Below are 23,106 nucleotides of genomic sequence, written 5' to 3' on the forward strand. Positions count from 1 at the left end.
ACGAGAGAGGTCCTGGGGTCTCATTTATAACCGTTGCATACGCACAAAACGGGGCCTGAATGTGCGTACGCCACTTCCCACGCAACAGTTGTGATCTATAAAAACAAACTTGACGGGAGAATGTGCGCACCGGTACGGAAACTTTGACCCGTGCGTACGTACATTATGGAGGAACCGAGGCAGAGGAAAATGGAGACGCAGATGAATTGAAGCCAGACTGTAGACATTAAATGTCATTATACGTATAATGATGCCTCTCACACATTTAACTTCACTTCATACTTATATCCACTTTATCATAAACATTTAAAACAGCAGTGTTATTTGTGCTATTCAGCCATAACTATTCCATAAGCACCTTACAAATGTAAAAGATCAACTCAAATCTCAAAGCAAATTCCGCTCAGTATCTCATCAGCGCTGTCTCCATCACGTCCTCCAGAGCGCAGAGGAGAGGACCGGACTACCGACAGTCGCAATCAGCTGTGGAGCAGCTGTTGAAATCCAGGATTATATCAAATAGCATTAAAGAATGGCAGAACAGAGCGCCAATAGTTTTAATAAGATCTTCTAATAGTGTGCAGATATCACCAAGTACCATATTAGTTTTCATAAAGTTGTTGTGTAAAATCGCTGCAGTGATGATATTACTTATTAATTTATTTATGGTTTATTAGATAGGGACAGATACAGTATAAATAGACAAAATGAAAACATCTATCCGATGCAACTATCAGACTGTCTCCAGTGCCACCGCAGTGCGCCACACACACTCTGCTTCACCAGTCACCTCCACCCGGCACATCTTCACCAGTATGGATTGTGTAAATTAACAAAGTGTGTAAATGAAGCCAGTGACAGCTCTCACACAATTGTTACTCTCCATATCGTCATTATCATTATCAGTCCTAATCATAATGCAGGACAAGTTCACCATAAAACTTAAATAAATAAATAGTGTACACCTGTCAAACTTCCTTTTTCTAATGATATCCAGGGGGATACTGCTGATTGTCTTGATCATTTTAAGTGAATGGATCAGTCTGATTGCTGTAAACATATAAACACAGCGGTGACACTCGGAACATGCTGCATGGTGCTGGTGGATATACCGTCACCGTGAGGATTATGTGACGTGAATGAGAGAATCAGGAGGGAACGAGTGTTCAGAGACCTCCTCACCAACAAGCACCTCCATCTCTGTGTCAGCAAAACTCCTTTTCTCTGTCTTCCTCTCGGGAGTCGCCGTGATTCACCGTAAAGATCCACTGATCAACAGGCTCATTCACATGCAGAAACATTCATAAGGTGCTTTGCATCGACCATTTATGGTTGAATGTGGGCGTGTAGTGGGCGGAATATGAGGCGGATCCACGTGCGCACATTTCCAGGTGGACTGTGATTTATAAAGGGAACATTGCGTGCAGGTGTGCATACGCACAGTTTTATAAGTCTGATTTTTTTTTGGCGCACGCCATTTTCGGCTTTTGTGCGCTCGTACATTTTTAGTATGGATCCTACGCACTGTTTTATAAATGAGACCCCTGATCAGTGAAAGGAAAGTGTAGAATTTTATAATCGAAAGTTTTGTAAGGTTTTAATGTCAATTTTGCAAAAAATTTTTTAGGTATTTTTTAATTTCACATTACTTGTATTTACTTTCAATATATGTTTTTGTTGGATTCTAGGACGATTTTGTTTAATTATTATGAAACAAATCTAATCCCATAAAATAAAAAGCTCTTTTTTGCTGAACTTTCTTTTCACTGTGTCCCCTGACACATGAAATTGGCTAAAAACCTTAGGAAAACGGAGGTAGAAAGTAGAGAACATTTACAAAGCCTTGATTAAATAACTTCTTGTCTCCAAGAAAAACTGGCATATCTTATGGGGGAACACAAATCTACCTCATCTTCTTAAAGTTCGAGCGCTTGTCCAGTGGATAAATCATCTACAGCTGCAGCTACATCCCCGGCTGTGGTGACAGGTTAACCTTCACGATATCCTGTGTGAAACAACATCAACCTGTTGATAGACCCCAACTGTCTGTTTTGTTCTGGATATGTAAAGGTAACCAACCCGCTGGTTCCTGCCCACACTACAGTTCACCTGGCACTACCCCTAGTCCTTATAGGCAGCAGGCTCCCAGGCACCACCATGGGTCTCTAAACCAAAAAGGCAGCCTGGTAATGGCTCCGTGTCAGTTGTGAAAGCAAGAAATCTGCCCAATCGCCATCACAACAAGCTCAGGAAACATTAAGTGAGTCAAATTTGGAGACTGAATGCTATCCACTTGGTACCTCCTCTGGTCTCTAACAACTACTTTCCATACGTACACGGTATGGAAAAGCCATAGTGGACACAAGAGCCAGTTACACTCTCATTCATGAGTATCTCTGGGTGGAGTCAAAGGGGTCAAAGGCTGACCTCCAGCTATGGGAAGAAGGTCCTTTGTATCTGGCTAATGGAGAGGCAGCCACTCCCATTGGATGGGGAAACCTTTCTGTGGATCTTCAAGGAAAAGTGTCCACTCTCTGTATAGCTGTACTTGGGCCGAAAGGTGTAGCCTATGGTATGTTTTTTTGGCCTCAATTTAATTTCTGGGGTTGGAATGGTAATCAATGTGGCCGATATAACATATAGTTTTAAGTCCAACCCTTCTGTTACTTATCCATTCCAGCCAGATAGTGCCAACCTCCCACAGAATAGAGATCATGAGAGAAAAAAACAAAAACAAAAGACAAAGAACCATCTAGTTTGGAATCTTTCACTGGTGAGCTCAGTTCCACCTCCTATTCTCTCTTTGGAGCCTGTAAGAATGGAAGTCAAAGATTACATTGACATTGCTGTGTCTGACGCTCACTTACAAGATGGAGAAAAGAGACAACAATGACAACTCCCGGAGTCTAACCCACAGGTCTGTACTAATCAGCCTGGAAAAACTGATCTTCTGCAGCACACCTTTTACATCACAAACTGTGTGCCAATCAAACAAAGGCCTTACCGAATGTCCCTTGTTAAGCAAGCCATTGTGGAAGAACATATAAAAGACATGATTACTGCGAGAGTTATTGAACCCTCCCATTCTGGTTGGGCATCTCCTGTAGTTCTACCACCAAAGAAGGATTGAGGCCACAGATTTTGTGTAGATTTTCAGAAAGTTAATGCTGTCACAGAAACAAACGCATATCCTCTACCAAACATCAACGAAATCCTGGAATCCCTTTCTGCAGCAGCCCTGTTCTCCACAATTGACTTAAATAGTGGATACTGGCAAGTACCCATGGATCCGGCCAGTAGAGCAAAAACTGCTTTCGTCACTCACACAGTCCAGAGTGAGTGACGAAGGAAGTTTTTGCTTTACTGTCCGTATCCATTGGTACTTGCCAGCATCCACTATTTAAGTATCATTTCAATGTCATGCCCTTTGGTCTCAAGAATGCTCCAGCCACCTTCCAAAGGCAAATGGAGAAAGTCTTGGACGGCCTGCGGGGATAAATCTGTCTAGTCTATCTGGATGACATTATGTTTATTCGTGATCTGTGATTCAGCATTTTGAGCATCTGCAGATTGTAATGGATAGACTCCACAAGCCAATCTGACAATCAACCTCAAGAAGTCTAGATTCTGCATGCAAAAAATCAGATTTATTGGACATATTGTCTATGGTAAAGGAGTCAGTGCTGATCCTGACAAAGTTGAGGCAATTCGATCCTATCCCATACCGATGAGTATCAAGGAAGTTCAGAGGTTTTTAGGACTTGCTGGATGGTATCATAAATTTGTGCCAGACTTCTCGAAAACTGCTCAACCCCTGAATGACCTAAAAAAAAGGAAGACCTTTCATCTGGACTCGAGCATGCCAGCATGCTTGAGTCCAGATGAAAGTCCTGCTTGATCTCTCCACCTACAGTATCTTGGGTCACCCAAATCCAGACTTTCAATTCCTAGTCTATACTGACGCAAATTAAACGGTACAGGCATACAGCATACAGCCCATGGGTGTAATAAAAGTGATGAATTACAGCCAGTACATCCATTATTACAGCTGCATACAGCTAGCAGGAAGCTGGCAGAACCGGATATGTCATATGAGCATGCAGGGTGGTGCAGTCCTATGGGTCTAATGCACATCCATTACGCTGAGGAAAATAACTCTGGATTTGGCTATTAGTTCATTTTACAACTTTTAGGACATAATGATTTAAATGAGGGTTATTGACTGTTTGTACTGGGAAGTTGATTTATCTCAAAAACAATAATCCTCTGATTTACAGACGTCTCTTTATACATCCATGGCAATGGACTCATTCCAAAATGGCGAAAGAGGTGCCGCAGCGCCATCTAGTGGCTATTGTCAAAAAAGCACTGGAGTTTTGCCTCTTTGCTTCTGTACTCTTTGCTAAAAGGTTGTGACCTCATTGACTCACATCCGTTTTTCTTTCTTTGCAAGCAGTTCAGTAGTTTAACAGACTCTGGTCCGCTGTTATTTAATAACTCATGTTGCATGAGTTTCCCTTGGCTGAGTTCCTCTATGATAGACATGCTGATTATTACTGTGACCTAATTATCATACAAAACCAGTCTGAGCCCAGATGTCAGAAAGATATCTCTAGTAAATACAAATAAGTGACTCACCTAAATACTGCAACAGATTCCTCAATGAATGACTTGTCACTAACCATGAATCATAGTCAACAACACACACAATGACTTTCTCGTCATTGTAAAGCTATTACTTGCATTCACGTGTATCATCATTCTGGCTCTTTAGTTTTGCATGCTTTTTCACATGACTATAATTTATGACTATGAATTGTGGAAAGCAGTGTTTAAAACTGGACACGATTAATAAATAGAAGAGTCACACTTTTTTGTCCACAGCTACTGGATTGTTTTGGCGCACCTGGAGTGATAAACAGTCCATAAAGTTTCCCCATCCTTAGACTTTTTCATATTTTATACTTTGAATCACAGTGAATTATTCAAGCTTTCATCAATGATCAACAGAAATAGACTTCAATTTTTGACAAACACATCTAAAATGTAGAATATCAAGGGTTGGATACTTGTGAATGACTGTGGTGCTGCTGCTGTTTCAGCAGAATGGATTGGTGAGCTATTCATTGTTAACAAAACAAGGTGACATACTTAACTTGACATACTTAACTTGACATACATAGCACCCACTTTTTAAAATATTTGATTTGGGTCAAATCCTTTTTTAAACACTCATATTAAAGGTTTCAAGCTGCAAGAGTAATTAGAAGATACTAGAGCACCGAAAACCTACACGTGACTTTGTCGTTGCCAGAACAGATTAATCATCCATACAGCTGCCAGTAAATGTCAATCACACATAGAATGACACATAATTGTTGTGGTGTAGACATTGCTTAGAAGTTAGAACCAAATTATCATCATTAACTGACTCACCTGTGAAAATTCCAGCAAAGCAATGTCTGCTGTGAAGTCTGGATAACGTCCAACGGAAATATACAGGTACACTCAAATATTTACTGTGATTTGTCTCGCTGCATGTGATTTGGTACAAGATTGTTGTTAGAAATTAATAATATATACCTTAAAAACATAGTATTTGTTTCAGGCTTATTCCTTTAAGATGCTGGGATCTGAGCCTTTGGAGTAAACCCAGGTCATGTTACAGGTGCATGTCAGGACAATCAGATGCTCTGCAGTAGCTGTTAAACAATTATCATTGGTGTATCATGACTATAAGATCATCAAGTCTTTAAAGTTGTGCTTTTTATTTGATTTATTTCATTCTAAATTTTACCATGTTAATGCACTGATGGTAAGGGTACATGATACTATGTTTACCCAAGCAGGACCTATTTCCCTGTAACTTTATGTGTCCTCAATGCAGACATAGCAAAATGAGTACCTTTGTAGCATTATTTAACAAATAAATTGCGGTGACATGTTTCCCCTTATCTTTTTCTTCATAATTATACTACACAGTGGTTCTAGAAAATGATCTGACAGTTATGAGGATGATGTTGGAATTATTATGAAGGTCAGTAGATAACTTAAGTAATTATGGCGTGAGAAGAAGAGAGGAATTTCTCTTCTATTTTTAAGTAAGTGACACACATAGCTGTGATGAATACATGACCTCATGCGAACGTGTTAACACACCCACAAATGACGTAGTCTCATAGTTTCAAGCGTATAAATTGCTGCACTTGCAGTCAGTGAAGGCAGTCTCCTCACAGGTTAGACACTTACACATCATACACAATGTGGACCTTCATCGTGGTTTTCGTCCTTCTGACAGGTAAGAACATCAACCTCTTATTTGTAATTGACTCTAAAGGAGATGTGTATGAAGTGCTTAGAGAAGGGATTTTATTTTTATATCTCTGTGTATACCTTTGTAAAGATAAGACTGAATCACCTGAAAATACTGTCAACAGTAGCACTTCTGTGTTTGTATTATGTTGATGTTGATTATTAATCCATTTAACCACATATTATTTGCAGCTGGACAAAGAGCGCAGAACTATGACAACAGTTTCAGAGGCATTTTGCGTCATGCTTGTCCAGATAAACAGGTTGTGTCTCAGATTAATAGGTAAGTTGCACATAAAGATGAAATCACATATACAACCTTTACACTGTATATTTCACTGGTACCTCTGATCATTCCATTAAATCATTTTGATTCATGTCAAAGCTCCTACAGTTCCATTGACCAAGATCGCCAATGGAAGATTGAGTGCAAGGCTTTCGGTGCTACCTCAGGCTGCTCCTGGTCCGGTCCCCAGAACCTATATGACAAAGAACTCAGCTACAATTGCCCGACCAATCATGTAGTTGCTGGTGTCCACAGCAATTACAACAGCGCACATGGAGACAGAAGGTTGGTAGCTTGTTGAAGTTTAGCATTAAAATGGTAACACTATTGTATGATGAATTCCTATAGGAATTTTAATTTAAATAATATACAAGCACAGTTATATGTCATTAAAACTGAGATGATGAGTTTATTTTAAAAAACATATCCATGTTTTCCGCTTATGAATGTAATTAATTAATCAATCTATTACAAGCTTGTTAAATACAAAGGTTTAAAGGTAAATATTAAACTGATAAATGTGTGTGCATAACTTTTATTTGTGAACCATAAAACAAAATACACTACTTTTAGGGCATTGCCTTTTGAATGAGACTAAAAAAATAACATGTTTCCACTTATAAGGGGAGGTCTGAAATCCATTGGCACACACCTTCATGACAGCATTTCAAGGAGGACTGATGCTGTTATTGATGAAAATTGTCCCTGCTCTTTACAATCATATCATAGTCAAGTTTCACTACTTGATTAAATGCTAAACTCTGAATGGTTTTACGGCATAATTCAAAATGTATAATTGTTTGCTTGATTGTGTATTGTTTCAGTTGGAAATTACTCTGCTGCTCTGCTCCACACTTTATTACATTTGAATGTCGGGAAACCCCAATGGTCAACTACTTTAATGAAGACTTCAACTGGGAACTCCCTTCAGGCCACTTCCTAACAGGGGTCCAGACCCACCAAAAAAATATCAATGGGTAAATATACTGACACCAGAAAGTAGGCATATTATTGATGAAGTCAGTAAAGAAAACTCAGCTTTATTATAACATAAAATAATGACAGTTTTTTTATTGACAGAGATCATCGCTGGAGTTTCAATTACTGCAAAGGAACAACAAAAGGTAATTAGCTTTATTGTACTTTATTGCATATATATATATATATATATATATATATATATATGAATATTAAAAAGATTAACATTTTTTCTCAGATACATTGAATTTGACAAAATCTTCTTTATTCTCTTTTTAGATACCCAGACAATCAATTCACAAATCCTTACTACTAACGAACGTATGACAGACCTTTTTACCGAAGGAGACGTTTTTGTCGCAAACGCAAGGAATGCAAGAAAATGCAATAACTGCAGATGGCCAAAGTTAAGTGAGACTGTTCAGGTGCCATATGCCATAAGTGATGACTTTTCCACCGCCGATAAGATGACGATTGAAAACGCAATAAATACCTTCCACATGAGCACCTGCATCCGGTTTGTAGCTCGTCAAGCCCAGACCGACTACATCGTGATTGTGAAAAAAGAAGGATGTTGGTCCTGGGTTGGTCGAACTGGAGGCTCTCAAAAATTATCTCTGGGTACGGGATGCATTCACAATGGCATCATTCAGCACGAGCTCATTCACGCACTTGGCTTCTGGCATGAGCAAAGTAGAAGTGACAGGGATGTTCACGTCCTGATCAACTATGGAAACATCCGGCCAGAACACCTTAGAAACTTCGAAACACATGACACAAACAACCTCGATGTTCCATATGACTACTCCTCTGTAATGCATTATGCACTAAAGGACTTCTCAAAGAATGGAGGAGATACCATCATTCCCATCGACTCCTCAGCACAAATATTCCAGAGGGATGACATGTCAGAAAATGACATTCTGAAGATCAACAAGCTTTACGAATGCAGTAAGTATACAACTCAAGCAGATACAGCAATAGGGAATACGCAGTTCACAAAGTAGTATTTTGTTTTATTTCATGAGTCGTAACCATGCTGGCTAAATGCAACTTGTCCAGTCTTTAAGACCTTTTATGTTTACATCTTTGCCTGCAACTCACCAAGTAAACTAACCTTTTTTCTTACAGAGGCTTACCGCCCTAAATATGGCGAATGGGACAATGAGTTGAACAACGCATTTAGTCGCACGTGTCCTTCTGGACAAGCTGTTTCTGGCATCACAAGGTGGGCAGTACATAATTAAGTCATCTTTGTTAAGATTTTCACATTATGTCGTAATAATAATGTCTCCTAAACATTTACTCCCATCAGGGTTGGAGCAAATGTCAAATTTACATTATGTGAGCACATGATATGTAGCCTAGGCTCTTTCAAGATTGAACACTGAAATATGGGATAACACAAGACCTGGGTTAAATAGTAAAGAGTTAAAGTAGCCATGGGCCTTCTGTAGTTTAGGGTTTGTTGAGCAAGAGCTAACAATACCTTTTACATTCTTATATTTTCAGTGATATCATGAAAACATTTCCTGTGACAAGTTATTGTCTTTGTCTCTTTTATGTAAATAGATTAATTTAACACATATATTTATTCTTATTTTGTTAAATATACAACAATGTTTTCTAACATGCTGATTTGTTTCCACAATAGTCTCTTCAATCATGACGTAAAAGATCGACTTTGGTCGTTTTCGTGCAAGGCTTTCAAAGTAACCAGAACATGCAAGTGGTCAGCTGATGTGAACGAATATTGGGGAGGAATGGACTTCAAATGTGGGGACAATGAAGTGATTGCAGGGGCCTACAGTGATCGCAGCAGCCTCTTCCAGGATAGGAAGTAAGTCATTTGTTTTTGCCTTTATTACTAAAAAAAAATCAACCAACTGACCAATGCAACTTTAAGTGCAGGTTGAGTAAAACAATTCAGTTGTATTCTATATTAACATATTTGAAAGCTAATGTAAATTAACACATTGTTCTTCTAATTTAGGTGGAAGTTTTACTGCTGTAGTGATTCTGGTTTTACCACGTCCAACTGCCAAAAAGCAACAAGGATCAACTACTTTAAGGAATACTTCAGCTGGACAGTCCCCAGCAACCATTACCTGACAGGAGTGAAAAGCTCCTTTGATTATGTAAAACTGTAAGTTAATTTGTAACAGTTTATCACAGGCATAAATCCACCTCCCACTTACAGTGATTCTTAGACGCCAACCTTTTTACCAATTATTCTTAATAACAATGGAATTACCAGTTTGTAAATGCTCTCATAATGTTATTGTTTCTCGTTGACAGCGACCGTCGATGGACTTTGACATACTGCCAGGGGAACACTCAGTGAAGATACCATGAATGAGAAGTTCCCTGACAAGATTTTTTGCTGTGCCGCAATAATTTACCAAATCTATTGCTGTTGTTTTTAGCCTGTCTGAAGACATCTCTGATTGAGCCCCTTCTAATGGTATATTTGTTTGCTGCTGCTGGCAGCACCAACTAAGACCCGTGACCAGAAAGGTCATTGAAAGATTCTAAGTTTAGCATGATGCATCTGTTTTGTGTACCAGATGCATTATAATATTTTAATTGGACAATATGTGGGGAAAAAAATCAGTTTAAAGATTGCTACCAATGTCCATCTGTGTTAGAGTCGTACATTTAACAGACCCTTTGTACTTAAATATAGTAGCAACTTTATAACCATCACTCGTGGGGAAGTACTGGTCTCCATTCATAAAGATTAGAAGTGCTGATGTAAGATTATTAAGAAAGTGCCCCTGGCCTTCTCCTATTATAATGACCTGAACAGAGAAACTGGTCTCAGAGATGCAATCCTGATGCACTTGTGAAAGAAAACAAAACCCTCAATATGGTTACAGTTTGTTGATGCAATGCTCAATGTTCTCACACAGTATCTAAGGTTGGTGGGCTGTGTATGTTTAACATTTTATTAGGTTTGTAACATTAATATTTGACTAATGTTGTTTTGTAATTAATTGCTGATCTAGATCACTAGGTCATTCTCTTTCAGGTGAAACATGCTTTTGTGATGTAAGATGTTATATGTCAACCAGACATGACTTGAATACTTTGATGTCTCCATAGTATTTATGTAAATATGTGTAAATGATTAACATTCAGTTGTGGATTTAAATACTGATTACTGTATTGTATTTTATGTACATAGATATCTCGACTTGGACAAAAGACTGCATTTGTGTTTCACTGTACTTCCTTTGAAATAAAACCAAAATGAATTATAATATCTGAGTTTCTGGGCTTAATCTTCTGGGTCAATAAACAGTCCTCACATCGATGTATTCATATATTAACTATAAAAGGAGACACATTGATAGTCACATTTTTGCAAAACACTGATGGTGAGTCTTTCCAAGAGACAACAACTAATTTCCTAGCTAAACTTTAATGCCAGCAGGTGTTTTCAATGATGCAACCAACTTTTACAAAAGCTCTGACAACACAATGAGAAAGTGAATTTAACACCAGGGTGGACCAACCTTCAACACATAAAATTCACACATTACATTTTAAGCACTTTATCTTTGCTGTTGTTATGGTATAAACAGTGTTGAATAGTATAAATATCATGGAAGACCTCCACGTGTCCCTGCTGATATCCCATTAGTTTAACATTTTGAAGGTTCCCTTATATGTTGCCATTCGGGTCTGTGAGTGTTTGCTGCCTCAGTGCTGACCTCTATCGTTTAGTGTTGGGACTTGCAACAACAAATCAAGATGCACAACATGTCGTGTCCTCTTACACAGGTAGAGATGTAAATGTTAAATGTGTAAAATATTAATCAACTTTTATTGTAACACATTGTAAATGCTCATGTCAAAGTGAAACACTGGTGTGTGCATAACTGAGCAATACAACATGTAATTTGAATGATTTTGTCAATAACGTGTGTGATCTACTGTATGGGAATACATGGGAGTATGAGGCATTTACTCTACTTTTTGACTTTTGATCTGATAATAATCATTTGGGACACAAGTGACCAGTTGTGGAAGAAGTACTCAGTGTGAGGGCTTTGGTTTAGGACCCAGAAGCAGACATAGCTGGATGGTGGTTGAAAGTCAGGTGGATTTATTATAATAAAGGTGGTGAGGGCGCTGGAGAAGGCAGGGGACAGGCAGGCTGTTGAGCAGGGTGGAGTAGTTGGAGGAATGAGCTGCGGCGGCGTGAGGATGGCTCGATGGGAGGATGGCACTGGAATCCAGAAGACAGTGTTAACATTGTTAACATTGTGTTCCAGAACACAATGTTAAATATGAGAAGCACTAGGAAACACAATAATTACTCTGGTAATTATAGTACAGAGCGGCCGAGAGAATACCAACTGGTTGGCAGGAAAGCTGGTGTTCTTGTACTGTGAGTTGATTAGGTGATTGTTGACAGGTGCAGAGTGGAGAGTGAGACCAGGTGCCTGATGAGGAAGCCGCGCCCCAGCCACACCCACACAGACAGGCAGGGGAGGGGGAGACCCAGGGGAAGCAGAACACCGGAAAACTACTGGAGTCAAGGCCAGAGCCATGACACTCAGATCTTTTACTAAAATAAAAATAGTTATACTAAAGTGTAGAAAAACTTCCTTACAAGTAAAATTTCTAGTATTAGCATCAAAATATAGTTAAAGTGCAAAAAATAAAAGTATTCATTATGCAGAATTGCCCATTTCAGAATTATATACAGTATATATATATATATATATATAATAATGCCTCATAATGTATTATTTTATTTAATATTTGGAATATAAGTATAAAGTAGCATAAAATGGAAATACTTTAAATATTTACAAGTACCTAAAATGTTTACTTAAACGTAAATGTATTTTCGGGGCACCGCTGTAGCTCACCTGGTTGTTCCAATGAAACAACTACTGTAAGAGATATTTGATGATTACTTATCATCTAGCGCCACCTGCAGGTCAAATTTTTAGTCATTCAGTGAAATATCTCGACATCTACTGGCTGGAGTGGCACAACATATTGAACACATATTAATGGTTCGCACATGATGTAACCTAATTACTTTGTGATCCCCTAGCTTTTCTCTTGTGCCACCAGCTCAAATTTCAATTTGCCCTGTACTTTGGTTTATGACCAAATGTCTGCAGAACTAATAACATTCCCATCAACCTCAGTTGCATTTTGAGAATTAGCACTGGGAAATAGCAACATGCTAAACTAAGATGGCATGGCTATCATTTTTAAACATTTAACGGGAGGACACAATAACTAATAGATAGCTTTACAAGTTTTCTGAAAATGTATGCTTAAATATGCAAATGAGGCATTATCTTCTGATATATATGGTTATTTGCATACATTTCCAGAACAGAAATTGAATAAAGCCAGGTTCAAAATTAATGTTTCATTTTATTGACATATTATAGTCAAAGGTTTTTACAGAGGGAATTTTGGATATCACATTATATCATAAATCACAAAATACTGCCTACAGCCATAAGGAAATCTATTTTTGCCATGTTTTTAGGAATAAATGTTCCATAAATCAGGCTATGAATGATATATAAACAAACCCCTATGTAAAAAATGTCATAATATAGATAGGAATGAAACTGGAAAGTCTCATCTATGTAAGTGCTACTGAAGTGGAGATTTCTGGCTCAGAGTTTGAGAAAAACCTAATTTTAAGAAAACGGCTGGCATTGTAAAATTCCATACATTTTGCACAATCCAGTCACCAGAAAAATTTGGGAAATTAGACGTTTGGCGACGTTTCATAACCAAAAATATGTTTCATAAATACGTTTCATATCAGCCTCGTATCATGCTTGCAGAAATGCATTGGCACGTGGTTAACGTGAAGCGATTGGTTAGGTTTAGGCAACAAACTACTTGGTTAAGGTTAGAAAAAAAAAAAAGGTTTGTGTTCAAATAACAATGGAACAACATACCAACATAACAACCTTATCAACGCAACAAAACCACTATAGTTAAGTTTAAGAAAGAATTACATGGTTGGCCTTAAAACTACTACGTTTGTACAGTGAAAATTACTGAATGTTGTGAACACGGGACACAAAGAAACCTATCCCTCTCCCTGCCCACCCGGTGTGTCTCTTTTTGCTCTTTGAACTACGTCACTTGCTTTGACAAAATGCAAAAAAGTTGACATTCAACGTATTCTTGGTTTGCAGAAGTGTTCAATGCCAACATTTTTTCCTGGCGACTGGCCTTTTTTGCTAACACTAGAGGTGGATAGGGTAAAAAAAACGTTAGTATTATATATATAACCATATTCCTCAGTTGATTACTTACATTTAGGCAATTATTTTTTTATTATTTAGTTTTCTGAAATTTGATGTTAAATATGCAAATGATGATTTTAATTCTAAATCGGAAATTGATCAAAATTAGCGTCCGATTTCAACCATCAAAATCAAAAGCAGGATGCTTTTGTTTTCTTTCTCCATCCTTGCCTACTTGCGTGCGTCTGAAGGAAAAAACAACAACACTTCAAAGACGACACAGCTTATCTTACTGGTAGCCTGCAACTAAAGGTGACACAGCACTTTGAGACACCATGGCCACTGCCGAAGTCGGAGATGACGGAGAAACAACAGAACTGGGAAATCTCCATGATTCCCTGAAGTCACCGGTTCGGCGATATTTTGCCTCCCATGTGAGTTATCTAAACAACAAACCTGTCGTTGGCGGTAAAACTACAGTTTGTAGGCTGTAGAAGATTTAGAGACTGCAGCAACCAAAGAAAACAGCGCTCATCGAACTGTTTGCCAATTTCCGCCGTGGTCGCGCTATTTCCACTTAAAATCGATTATGTGTCTACACCGCCTTGTACGGTAAAGCAGGGTTCGCCGTGGTGTAAAGCATGTAGTCGCAGACAGGAAAGTCATGGTGCATTCGGGTGTGCCTCGTAAACTCTGAGAAACTCTAGCTGTTGTTGTAAAGTACACTACTGCCATCTAGTGGATCTTCTTTTTGTTGAAAGTGTAAATGACAGTTGACAGGGTATAAAATCAATCGAATCAAATCGTGACCTTAAAATCAAAAGTCAAATCGAATCGTGGATTTGGAGAATCGTAACACCCCTAACATGCTCAAATCAGAACACGTCAAACTCAGGCCCAACAACAGCTGTCAGTGTGCTGACTGACCAAAACTGCATGTGATTATCATAAAGTGGTCATGTAAATGGGAGACTTATGGGTACCCATAGAACCCATTTTAATTCACATATCTTGAGGTGAGAGGTAAATGCTCATTTTTCCTCGCCAAAAGTTAGCGCAAGTTTGGAGAGTTATTTGGCCTCCCCCAAGACAAGCTAGTATGACATGGTTGGCCAATGGATTCCTTAGGTTTTCTTGGTTCATATGATACCAGTATATTCATCTTCTAGCCTAAAAACTGAGCCCACTACAACCCCCCATCACAAGTTGCGTTAATGCGTTAAAGAAATTAGTGGCGTTAAAACAAATTTGCGTTAATGCGTTATTATCATGTTAACTTTGACAGCAATAATATATATATTTGTGCATACCACCACTGAATAGGGACAACAGATGCACAGAAATATACGTATGTAATGCTTTAAGAAGAGGGAGCATTCATACTACCTAAAATACACTGAGAGTAAGAGTGATATTTTTAATTGTCCATTAGCCAGACGTCAATCCAGTCAGATGGATGTCCAACTAGCCAATCATCGTGTTGAGCCAAACAACCAGGCAACTAATCACTAAGTCACCTGACGAGCCATTAAGTTGATCTGGCAGCCGTCTACATGCGTATTGGCATTGGCGTAATGGCAGCCTGTCAGCCACACGTGCATGACAAAGGTACGATAAGATAGAAGTATGATTGAACTTGACCAAATTAATGAATCTGAAATATTGCAATAGCAAATGATGGCATGCCACAGCAAAGAAATATGAATCATAATACAACAAATGACACAAAATAACATCAAAAACAACACAACTCTCACAAGAAGATCTCTAGATGCCACAAACCTGAGAGCTGAAACTTGCAGGGGGAAATGAAGTTGGTGTGTGTGTGTGGGATGGGGGGATAGGAAAAAGAAAGAAATACATCAAAGACGGGGTAATGAAGCTTGTCCGATCCTGAAGAGCCACATAAGAAAACAGAGATGCAGTGATTGCGGTGGGGTTGCTGAGAGAGAGATGGGGATGAATTATGATGAAGTTGTGGGTGATGAAGGGAAAGAGAGAAGAGAGAAACAGATGAGCAAGGCAGCAGGTGGATGGTATTACTTTGCCATTGTTAAAGTCACTCCCTCTCCTTTTTCTTTTACCATATTATCTTTATCTCTATCTCCCTTTTCCACCCTTCCCCCCTCTCTCTGTGTGTCCCTTGAAGCGAAACCTGGCCCTAAATGGGAACAGAGGTAGCAGTGATCACGCTGGTATTCTCCAGCAGGGCCCCTTCCTCAGCTCATTAAGCCCACAGCAGAGCTCTACTTACCTACCTGGGATATAGCGGGATTTGAAGAAAGAGAGGGATGAGGAGGGTGAGTAGGGGAGATGCAGTGGGCTTTCAGGAAGGGGGGGGGGTTGAAAAAAAAAGAGATAAAAAAATACAGAGTCCGTGGATGAGAGGGCTTACACTGAGTAAAAGAAGGGCTCTGTGGTTTGAGCAGTGTAGTGACTTAAAGAATCCTCTGATTCTGATCCTTTAAACTTGCACATAACAGTGTTTGTCACCCCAAATAGCACTGAGAGGTAACTGATGGTAGACATTTTCAGCAGTGTACACCTGAAGTGTAGCATCATGGCGAAGACTGATCACATTAGTGGTAGCGGGAGGACAATGTTGTCCCTATTTATTTTCTTTGGAAGACAAGTGAATATGCTTAGATACCTGTCTTTTACTGTGTCCTTGCCTTTATGTACTCTATGTGTAATCTTTGTCTGTCTACTGTCTGCCTCTGCTTTTCATGTTTCAATTAGTGACTAATAATCCAGGACAATGTCTAATTTAGTGCATATTTCAACATAAATATTCCCTATTTTATTATTTAATCTGTGCAACATGTGTTAACCTCTCAAAATCTTTCAGAGGTTGTGCTTGCGCACATATTTAAAGCTAGAATGAAGATACTGTTATCATATGAAACTTACCATGTCATGTTATTTTGTCGAGAAGAACGCAAAATAATGCTCCAAAGTTTTGTTTTGGTGAGGGAAAACATGCATGGCAATTTTCACAGGGGTCCCTTGACCTGTTCTATGGGTACCCACAAGTCTAGGTGTATAAGGGGTGTAACAATATGTGTAATTGTATTGAATCTTTCTGCCTAATCGGTACACCCTATGACCCAAACAGCTGTTTATGTCTACTACTCGCACACATGGAACAGAAATTCTGGAGTAGCAGCGTTGTAAACTAGGTGGTTTAGCCCGGTTCGCCGGTTTAATCAAGCTCGTGGACAATGTTTCATATCAAATTGTATGCCGACACTGTTAAACTGTAGTCCAGTGTATCTGTGGATACACTTCAAACATTTAATTTACGTCGCCATCACCCAAATGTGTCAATTAGCAGAGGGAAACAAAAACAGACTGGACGGTGTGTCCTTCTCCCCACAACATTCAGAAAGACTCCCACTAGAGATTCAGGCCATGCCAAAGTAATAACTAATGCTATAAGAGTGTTTATCACTGCATATGCGACCACACTCGATCGTTAACAATACCGAATTAAAGCATATGGTCAAAGTGTGTTGAGCCCTGCTACAATGTACCTTCAAATATGTATTTCAGTCAGTCTGTTGTACCTGCCCTGTATGAATTGTATTACAGGTGTAACAAGAAGGAAGATAAAAAAGGAAAAAGGTGAAGAAAAAAACAGAAAAAGAAAATAGTGGTCTAGAGAAAACTGGAAGCAAAAGGGAAAGACAGGGAGAAGAGAGGGAATGAGAGGGCTGGGCTTTGAAGCAAGACAACAGTATAGTGAGAAGGAACGATTACTCCTCTGTAATGCAGTGCTCAATGAGGGAGAACCCGATGAGAATAAATTTAAGTCTTGGAGATGAGAGCTTTACATGCTGCAACATTCTCCAAATCACTTCACATCACTCAGACCTACCCTTAGACATAAACTCTAATCTCCACAAGACAGCTTCCTTTCTCTGCCTTTTCTTCTCTACTCTCAGTCATTTTCCCCTCTTCTCATTTTCTGTGCTTCTGAGCTTTCAGATTTTAGACCTTCAGCTAAGGCAATTATTGATATGAGACAGTTTGGTTTTTGATAGAGTGGCTGGTGTGGCGAGTGCACCCTAGCATCCTATGGCCATTACGTCTAAACTGATGGTTTCACAGGTCGCAATTGTTATCCATTGTCAGCATTTTGCGAGGGATATATATTCCTTGTATGTAGATATGCTGAAAGAGAGGGTGTGCAACAGACTTGAGTTTTCTGCAATTAATGTTTGTGTTTTAAAACTGTATCCATAATCCCTCTAACCTTAAAGTCCTTAAGATTTTGATGAAATCAAATGATACTATTTATGATGTACATACTTTCAGTAATAGTCATTCAATGTATTGACTTCCTGTAATTTCCTCTCTATGTTGCGCCATTCCCACATTGAATTCAAATTAACCACCTACGCACAAGGGGTTGACAGAAAATGATGCAGCATGTAATCCAGTGTTGCTGTTTGTAATTTGATCTGATTGATATCAGCCTCACTGTTTACTGCTCACTCTTCTGCTGCTGAATCAGAGCTGAATTAAGTTACTGCTAATGCTAACACCACATTTCCTACTGCTGCTGCTTCACATTAAAAGGTTTCAACTGGCCAAACGCTGGGTGGCTTTTATTGTGAAGCAGTCACAATACACAATGTATTTGTCACCACAGTTAAACCAAAGTCATCATCAAGGTCAAGAAAAATGTGTCAACAAAACAAGTTGTTCCGATGCAAATACCAGTATAAGAAATGCTGGATCAGGTATCGGCAATTACGTGAGTCTATGCACCAATATCAGGTTATCATATCATTAATCAGCTCATTTACGCTACACATGAACAACAACAACACGTGTCAATCGCTACCCGATCTATACATCCTGCCCGATCAGTACTGCGCATGTGTAACCCTGTGTAAACAGAGATGATAAAGAAGTGAGATGGCTCACTCGTCAGATACTTCCATCATCAGCTCTGGAAAAGTTTAGGCAACAAAACAACTATAGTTGTTGAAAGAACTACATGGTTGAGCTTAAAACTACTATGTTTGTACAGTGAAAATGAAACTGAATGTTGTGAACACAAACACGAACAACTGATTGTAAGGTGATGCACAGTACACGAACATTGGTCTCCTGCATGAAAGCCCATCCTCCTAGCCTCCTTCCTGCCCGGTTTGTCTCTTTTCGCTCTTAAAACTACATCACCACACTCCCGGCACACTTTCTCTTAGATTTACTGTTGCAGTGGATGGGTTTACATTGTAGTTAATGGAACGGGCTAGAATATCCCACCAGTAAACCAGTCACTTGCTCATTTCTACATGCCCCACCTCATCAAGGCAACTCTGTTCACCTGGTCCTCATTGCTCACTGACAGTATACATACCCCAGCCTCACAGACACTCTTTGCCAGATTGTTCTTTCTTCCACTCATGCAAGACTCTCCAGCACTTTGCTCTAGACTGATTTCCTGTTGCCAACCCTGCCTGCCTCTGACCCACCTGCCTTGTCTGATTCCTGGTAAGCCCACCAGCTTTCTGTCCCCGACTGTGAGGTCTGCTTCTGCGTTCTTGGTTCCTGTTCGCCTGTGACTGCTTGGTGTTTCCGTCCGACGATGATGCTACAGTGTGAGTGTTTCCGTCCACTTACCTGTGGTTCCCGGTGGCCCAGAGAATCTCACTGTGTCACTGTGTTTGTGTCCTACGAGTAACCACCTGCTGGCTTCCCAGTCCTCTGCCTGGCTTTGATTTACCTTCTGCCTGTCCCCTACTGGTTTGTCTGCTTGGACTGTTTGTTTACCTGGTTTCGGATCCTCTGCCTCCACGACAATGTCTCCTACCTGCTCCTCTATGGTACCGTTGCGCTAACCTGGTCTGAACTGTGTGTGTTAGGGAAAACGTCACAGCCCACTCGCCTGTTTCTCGGTCCGGTTTGGCCCGCCATACCCACCCGGTAGTCAGAGACTTTGTGGATATTCATTGCTGGAATGTTGGACTGTACTGTGCGCTCCTTTACCTGCCCTGCTGTGTAACTACTGAGTTTGGCATTAAAAGTAATTACCAACTGTTCTAGGTCTCCTATTGGGTCTTACCACTACCCGTTACAACACAGGCATGTACAGTATGCAAGGCTTTAGTTTACCGGTATTTATTCATGTTTTAAAAAGGGTTTAGGCCACATAATGATAGCAATCATATATATGATTGCTATCATTATATGGCCTAGTTTTTAATGCATTGGAATTGGATCGGTACTTGGTATCTGCCAATAAACAAGTTCACGAATCGGAATCGGTATCAGGAAGAAAATAAATTGTATCGGACGTCTCTAGTTATTTTCAGCATTTTTTATCAGTTATAAATCCGTCAGGCAGTAATGAAACCTTCCAACACGTTCTCATCCAAACTCATCATATACTGACTTCTTTGTCAGACCCTTGGCATTACTTTACAGTCACAATACACACGCTTAATGTTGTGAATTCAAACACTGGCTTAGGTTTAGGCAACAAAACCCACTTAGGTTTAGGAAAAAACAACATGGTTGGGCTTAAAATGACAACGTGTTTACAGTGATTATGAAACTGAATGCTGATTGTAACGTGACAGTGAAACTAACGCACGGGACACGAACAGCAGTCTCCTGGATGAAAGTCTTGTGTTCGTACCCATCGACCTCCCCTCCTGCTCGCCCTGTGTGTCTCTTTTGCTCTTTAAACTACGTCACTACAGAACTTTCCCTGTGCGTTTACTGTTGACGCAGATGGGTTTACATTGTAGTTAATGTAGTTAAGCCCGCTGCGTCTCATACCGCCGGTATCGAACGCCGACGGCCGTGACAGAGCATCGGTATTTGACGCCCTGGGAATAAGAACAGGCTGAACAATGTCACGATTAAAAATAATCTACAGACCTGTCAACAGTTTTCAGTGAAACTATAGTACTTTCTATCAACTACAGTATATAGAATCTATCAAGCCCTGTAGATTTGTGGCAACAGGTTTAAGGGTAAGGGTTAAGGGGTTGCACTGTAGGTCAAGAACCCCAGTAAATATAACACCTACCACCCTTGACTGAGCTATAAAAGTGAGGTCCAAGATAGAACAAAGATCTAATAGAGAAAGTTACTTTTAGTCAAGACTCAGAAAGAAGTTCAGTTACATTATGTTAGCTTTGAGGTTATTAGCTACGAATAACCAAAATATTTTATTTTATTTTTTTGTTCTCTTGCTCTTTGATTCAGGTTTTAGTTAAAAGGCGGGACCTTGGTCTCCACTCTGTAAAAGTGCCTTGCCAAGCAGCCTTTAAACAAGAAAACCTTTTAGTGTTTTTTTATAATTTGTCATTTTCTAAGAATAGGCATTATTTTCAAATGATGCATCACAATTTAGAGAGAGATCCCGTATACTGGCGATGAGTATTTGCAAATGACAGATCTGAGCAAGACTGACTGATCACTTCATCATCCACAGTTGCTCAAGCTTCTTCAACAGGATGCATGGCATTTGTGGACATGTACCCTTCCAGCTATCAGATGGTCTATCAAACAAATATACCACTCTGCTGTCATTCATCCAAAGCACTTGAATAATTTAAGAGCCAGTTTGACCCGATTGTCTCATGCTGTCCTCAGTTGATTGTCTGAGACAACTGCCGTTTCATGTCTCAAACACGTGCCAGACTTACTGCCCTTCTGACCGGGTTCTTTCAGACACGGCCTTGGTGTTTTGTTCGACACGTCGGCTAATATACATGCAACACATGCTGCTACACAAGGATACACATAACTGCAGTCTTGCACACACACACATAGACATGTAGAAAAAAAGGTCCAGTGAACCCCAAATCATATAAGTAGTAACAAGCTGACAAGGCCTTATTCACACAGAATATTGAATACATTTTAATTTGGACCAAAGAAAACAGAATAACTCTTTCTCTCTGTTACGTTGTAATCTGAAAAGCCCTTTGTTTCCCACAGTTATCTTCCAGCACTTTGTACTAATGCCATAATACACTACATGCACCCATGTGTTCTCATGTTGGCTTTTGGCACCTGTGGCCAGCTGTGTCTATCTGTAGCTTTGTCTGTGTTACCTAGAAACCCAAACCTGATCCGTTTTGCCGAGAAGTCCTGGCTGCTGAATCCCAAACATTCTCAAACCTCCAAACAGATTGGCTCCCATCGGGGGAATCCATGGTGGGAAAGGAACAAAAGGGGCATTGGTTCGAAGGGGAGGGATTGATTGATTAGATGCCACAAAGGAAAGATAGAAATTTCATTGGAAAAACGATGAAAGGAGAAAAAACAGATTTAGAAAGAGGAGAGGAAGAGAGAGTGCTTGTGGTAATGAAGGGTTTTAGGTCAAAGACTTGCATCCCCATGGAGAAAGACAGACAGAAAAAAAAGGAAAACAAAGAATTTAAAGTGATAAAGGGAAAGCCTACAGTAATGAAAGGTCTCAGGTTATGTGAATGCTCATATAATGAGAACGAGCTATTGAAATGAAAGGTCATGGGTCACTCAGTCTAAAGATTGCACTTTATAGAGAGATGAGACTAAAGACACGCCAACAGACAGAGCGATAAAAGTCGACCCAAATAGCGCTGCTCCCTTGACCTTGGCTGCGGAATGTGCGGCCTCCTGCTTTGTATTCAGGGTCAGATGCCATACTTCAGAATCCCATGAGTCTCTGTGAACTAAGTAAGTCTGGGTCAAAGATCAAAACACAACCCAAAGACAACAGACACTGTGCTGGTTAACAGAAGAATCAATGTTAGCCCCCACCTCTCCACGTGTCGCCCCCGGGGACAGACGACAAGGTGTTTCAGAAGAGAAAAGAAGCAACTCTGTTCTCTATCCTCTCTACTTGTTATTTTGTAAACGTGGGCCTTTTTTTCCTTGAGTTCCGCTCAAGGCCGTGCTTTTGTTTTGGATTAATTTTCTCATGTGTGCATGTCTGTTCCACCTCCCTTCCACCGGCTGCTTTCTCTGCCTTATCATCATCTGGAAAGGTTGTTGTGACTCCTTGGGACAGATTGGTTCAGATATTTATGGAACAATTTTCAAAACTGTAAGCAGAGCTTCATTAACCTGCTAGGGCGCCGGGGCAAAAATGAGCTGTGGGCACATTTTGAGCCCCCATATACTGTGTATATATATATATATCAGTGGCGGCTGGTGGATTTTTTTTTGGGTAGGGCCAATCAATTTCAACAAACATCCTAGTACGATTCAATGCAAAAAAAGGTATCAAAAACGCATTACTACTTTGCAGTTACATTTTTATCATTTATTTTTGAG

General features: G+C 39.7%; 1 protein-coding gene across 1 annotated transcript; it reads left to right on the top strand.

Annotated features, from left to right (window-relative positions):
* The first annotated feature begins 6,041 nt into the window (after window positions 1-6,041).
* On the top strand, window positions 6,042-10,478 carry LOC141776508 (uncharacterized). Its single transcript, XM_074650130.1, has 10 exons — window positions 6,042-6,298; window positions 6,505-6,595; window positions 6,698-6,883; window positions 7,423-7,575; window positions 7,679-7,722; window positions 7,856-8,527; window positions 8,708-8,804; window positions 9,231-9,416; window positions 9,570-9,722; window positions 9,875-10,478. The coding sequence occupies exons 1-10, from the start codon at window positions 6,262-6,264 to the stop codon at window positions 9,918-9,920; spliced, it is 1,665 nt and encodes a 554-aa protein (XP_074506231.1). The 5' UTR covers window positions 6,042-6,261; the 3' UTR covers window positions 9,921-10,478.
* The last annotated feature ends 12,628 nt before the right edge of the window (window positions 10,479-23,106 follow it).

This window comes from Sebastes fasciatus, chromosome 1, assembly GCF_043250625.1.
Source record: "Sebastes fasciatus isolate fSebFas1 chromosome 1, fSebFas1.pri, whole genome shotgun sequence".
Classification (NCBI taxonomy): domain Eukaryota; kingdom Metazoa; phylum Chordata; class Actinopteri; order Perciformes; family Sebastidae; genus Sebastes; species Sebastes fasciatus.

Bases quoted from the DNA above. Each gene is read 5' to 3' on its own strand.
- LOC141776508 (XM_074650130.1), top strand. From the start codon at position 6,262: ATGTGGACCTTCATCGTGGTTTTCGTCCTTCTGACAG. The intron at 6,884-7,422 runs GTTGGTAGCTTG...GTATTGTTTCAG, and splicing joins AGCGCACATGGAGACAGAAG to TTGGAAATTACTCTGCTGCT. The intron at 8,528-8,707 runs GTAAGTATACAA...TTTTTCTTACAG, and splicing joins CAACAAGCTTTACGAATGCA to AGGCTTACCGCCCTAAATAT.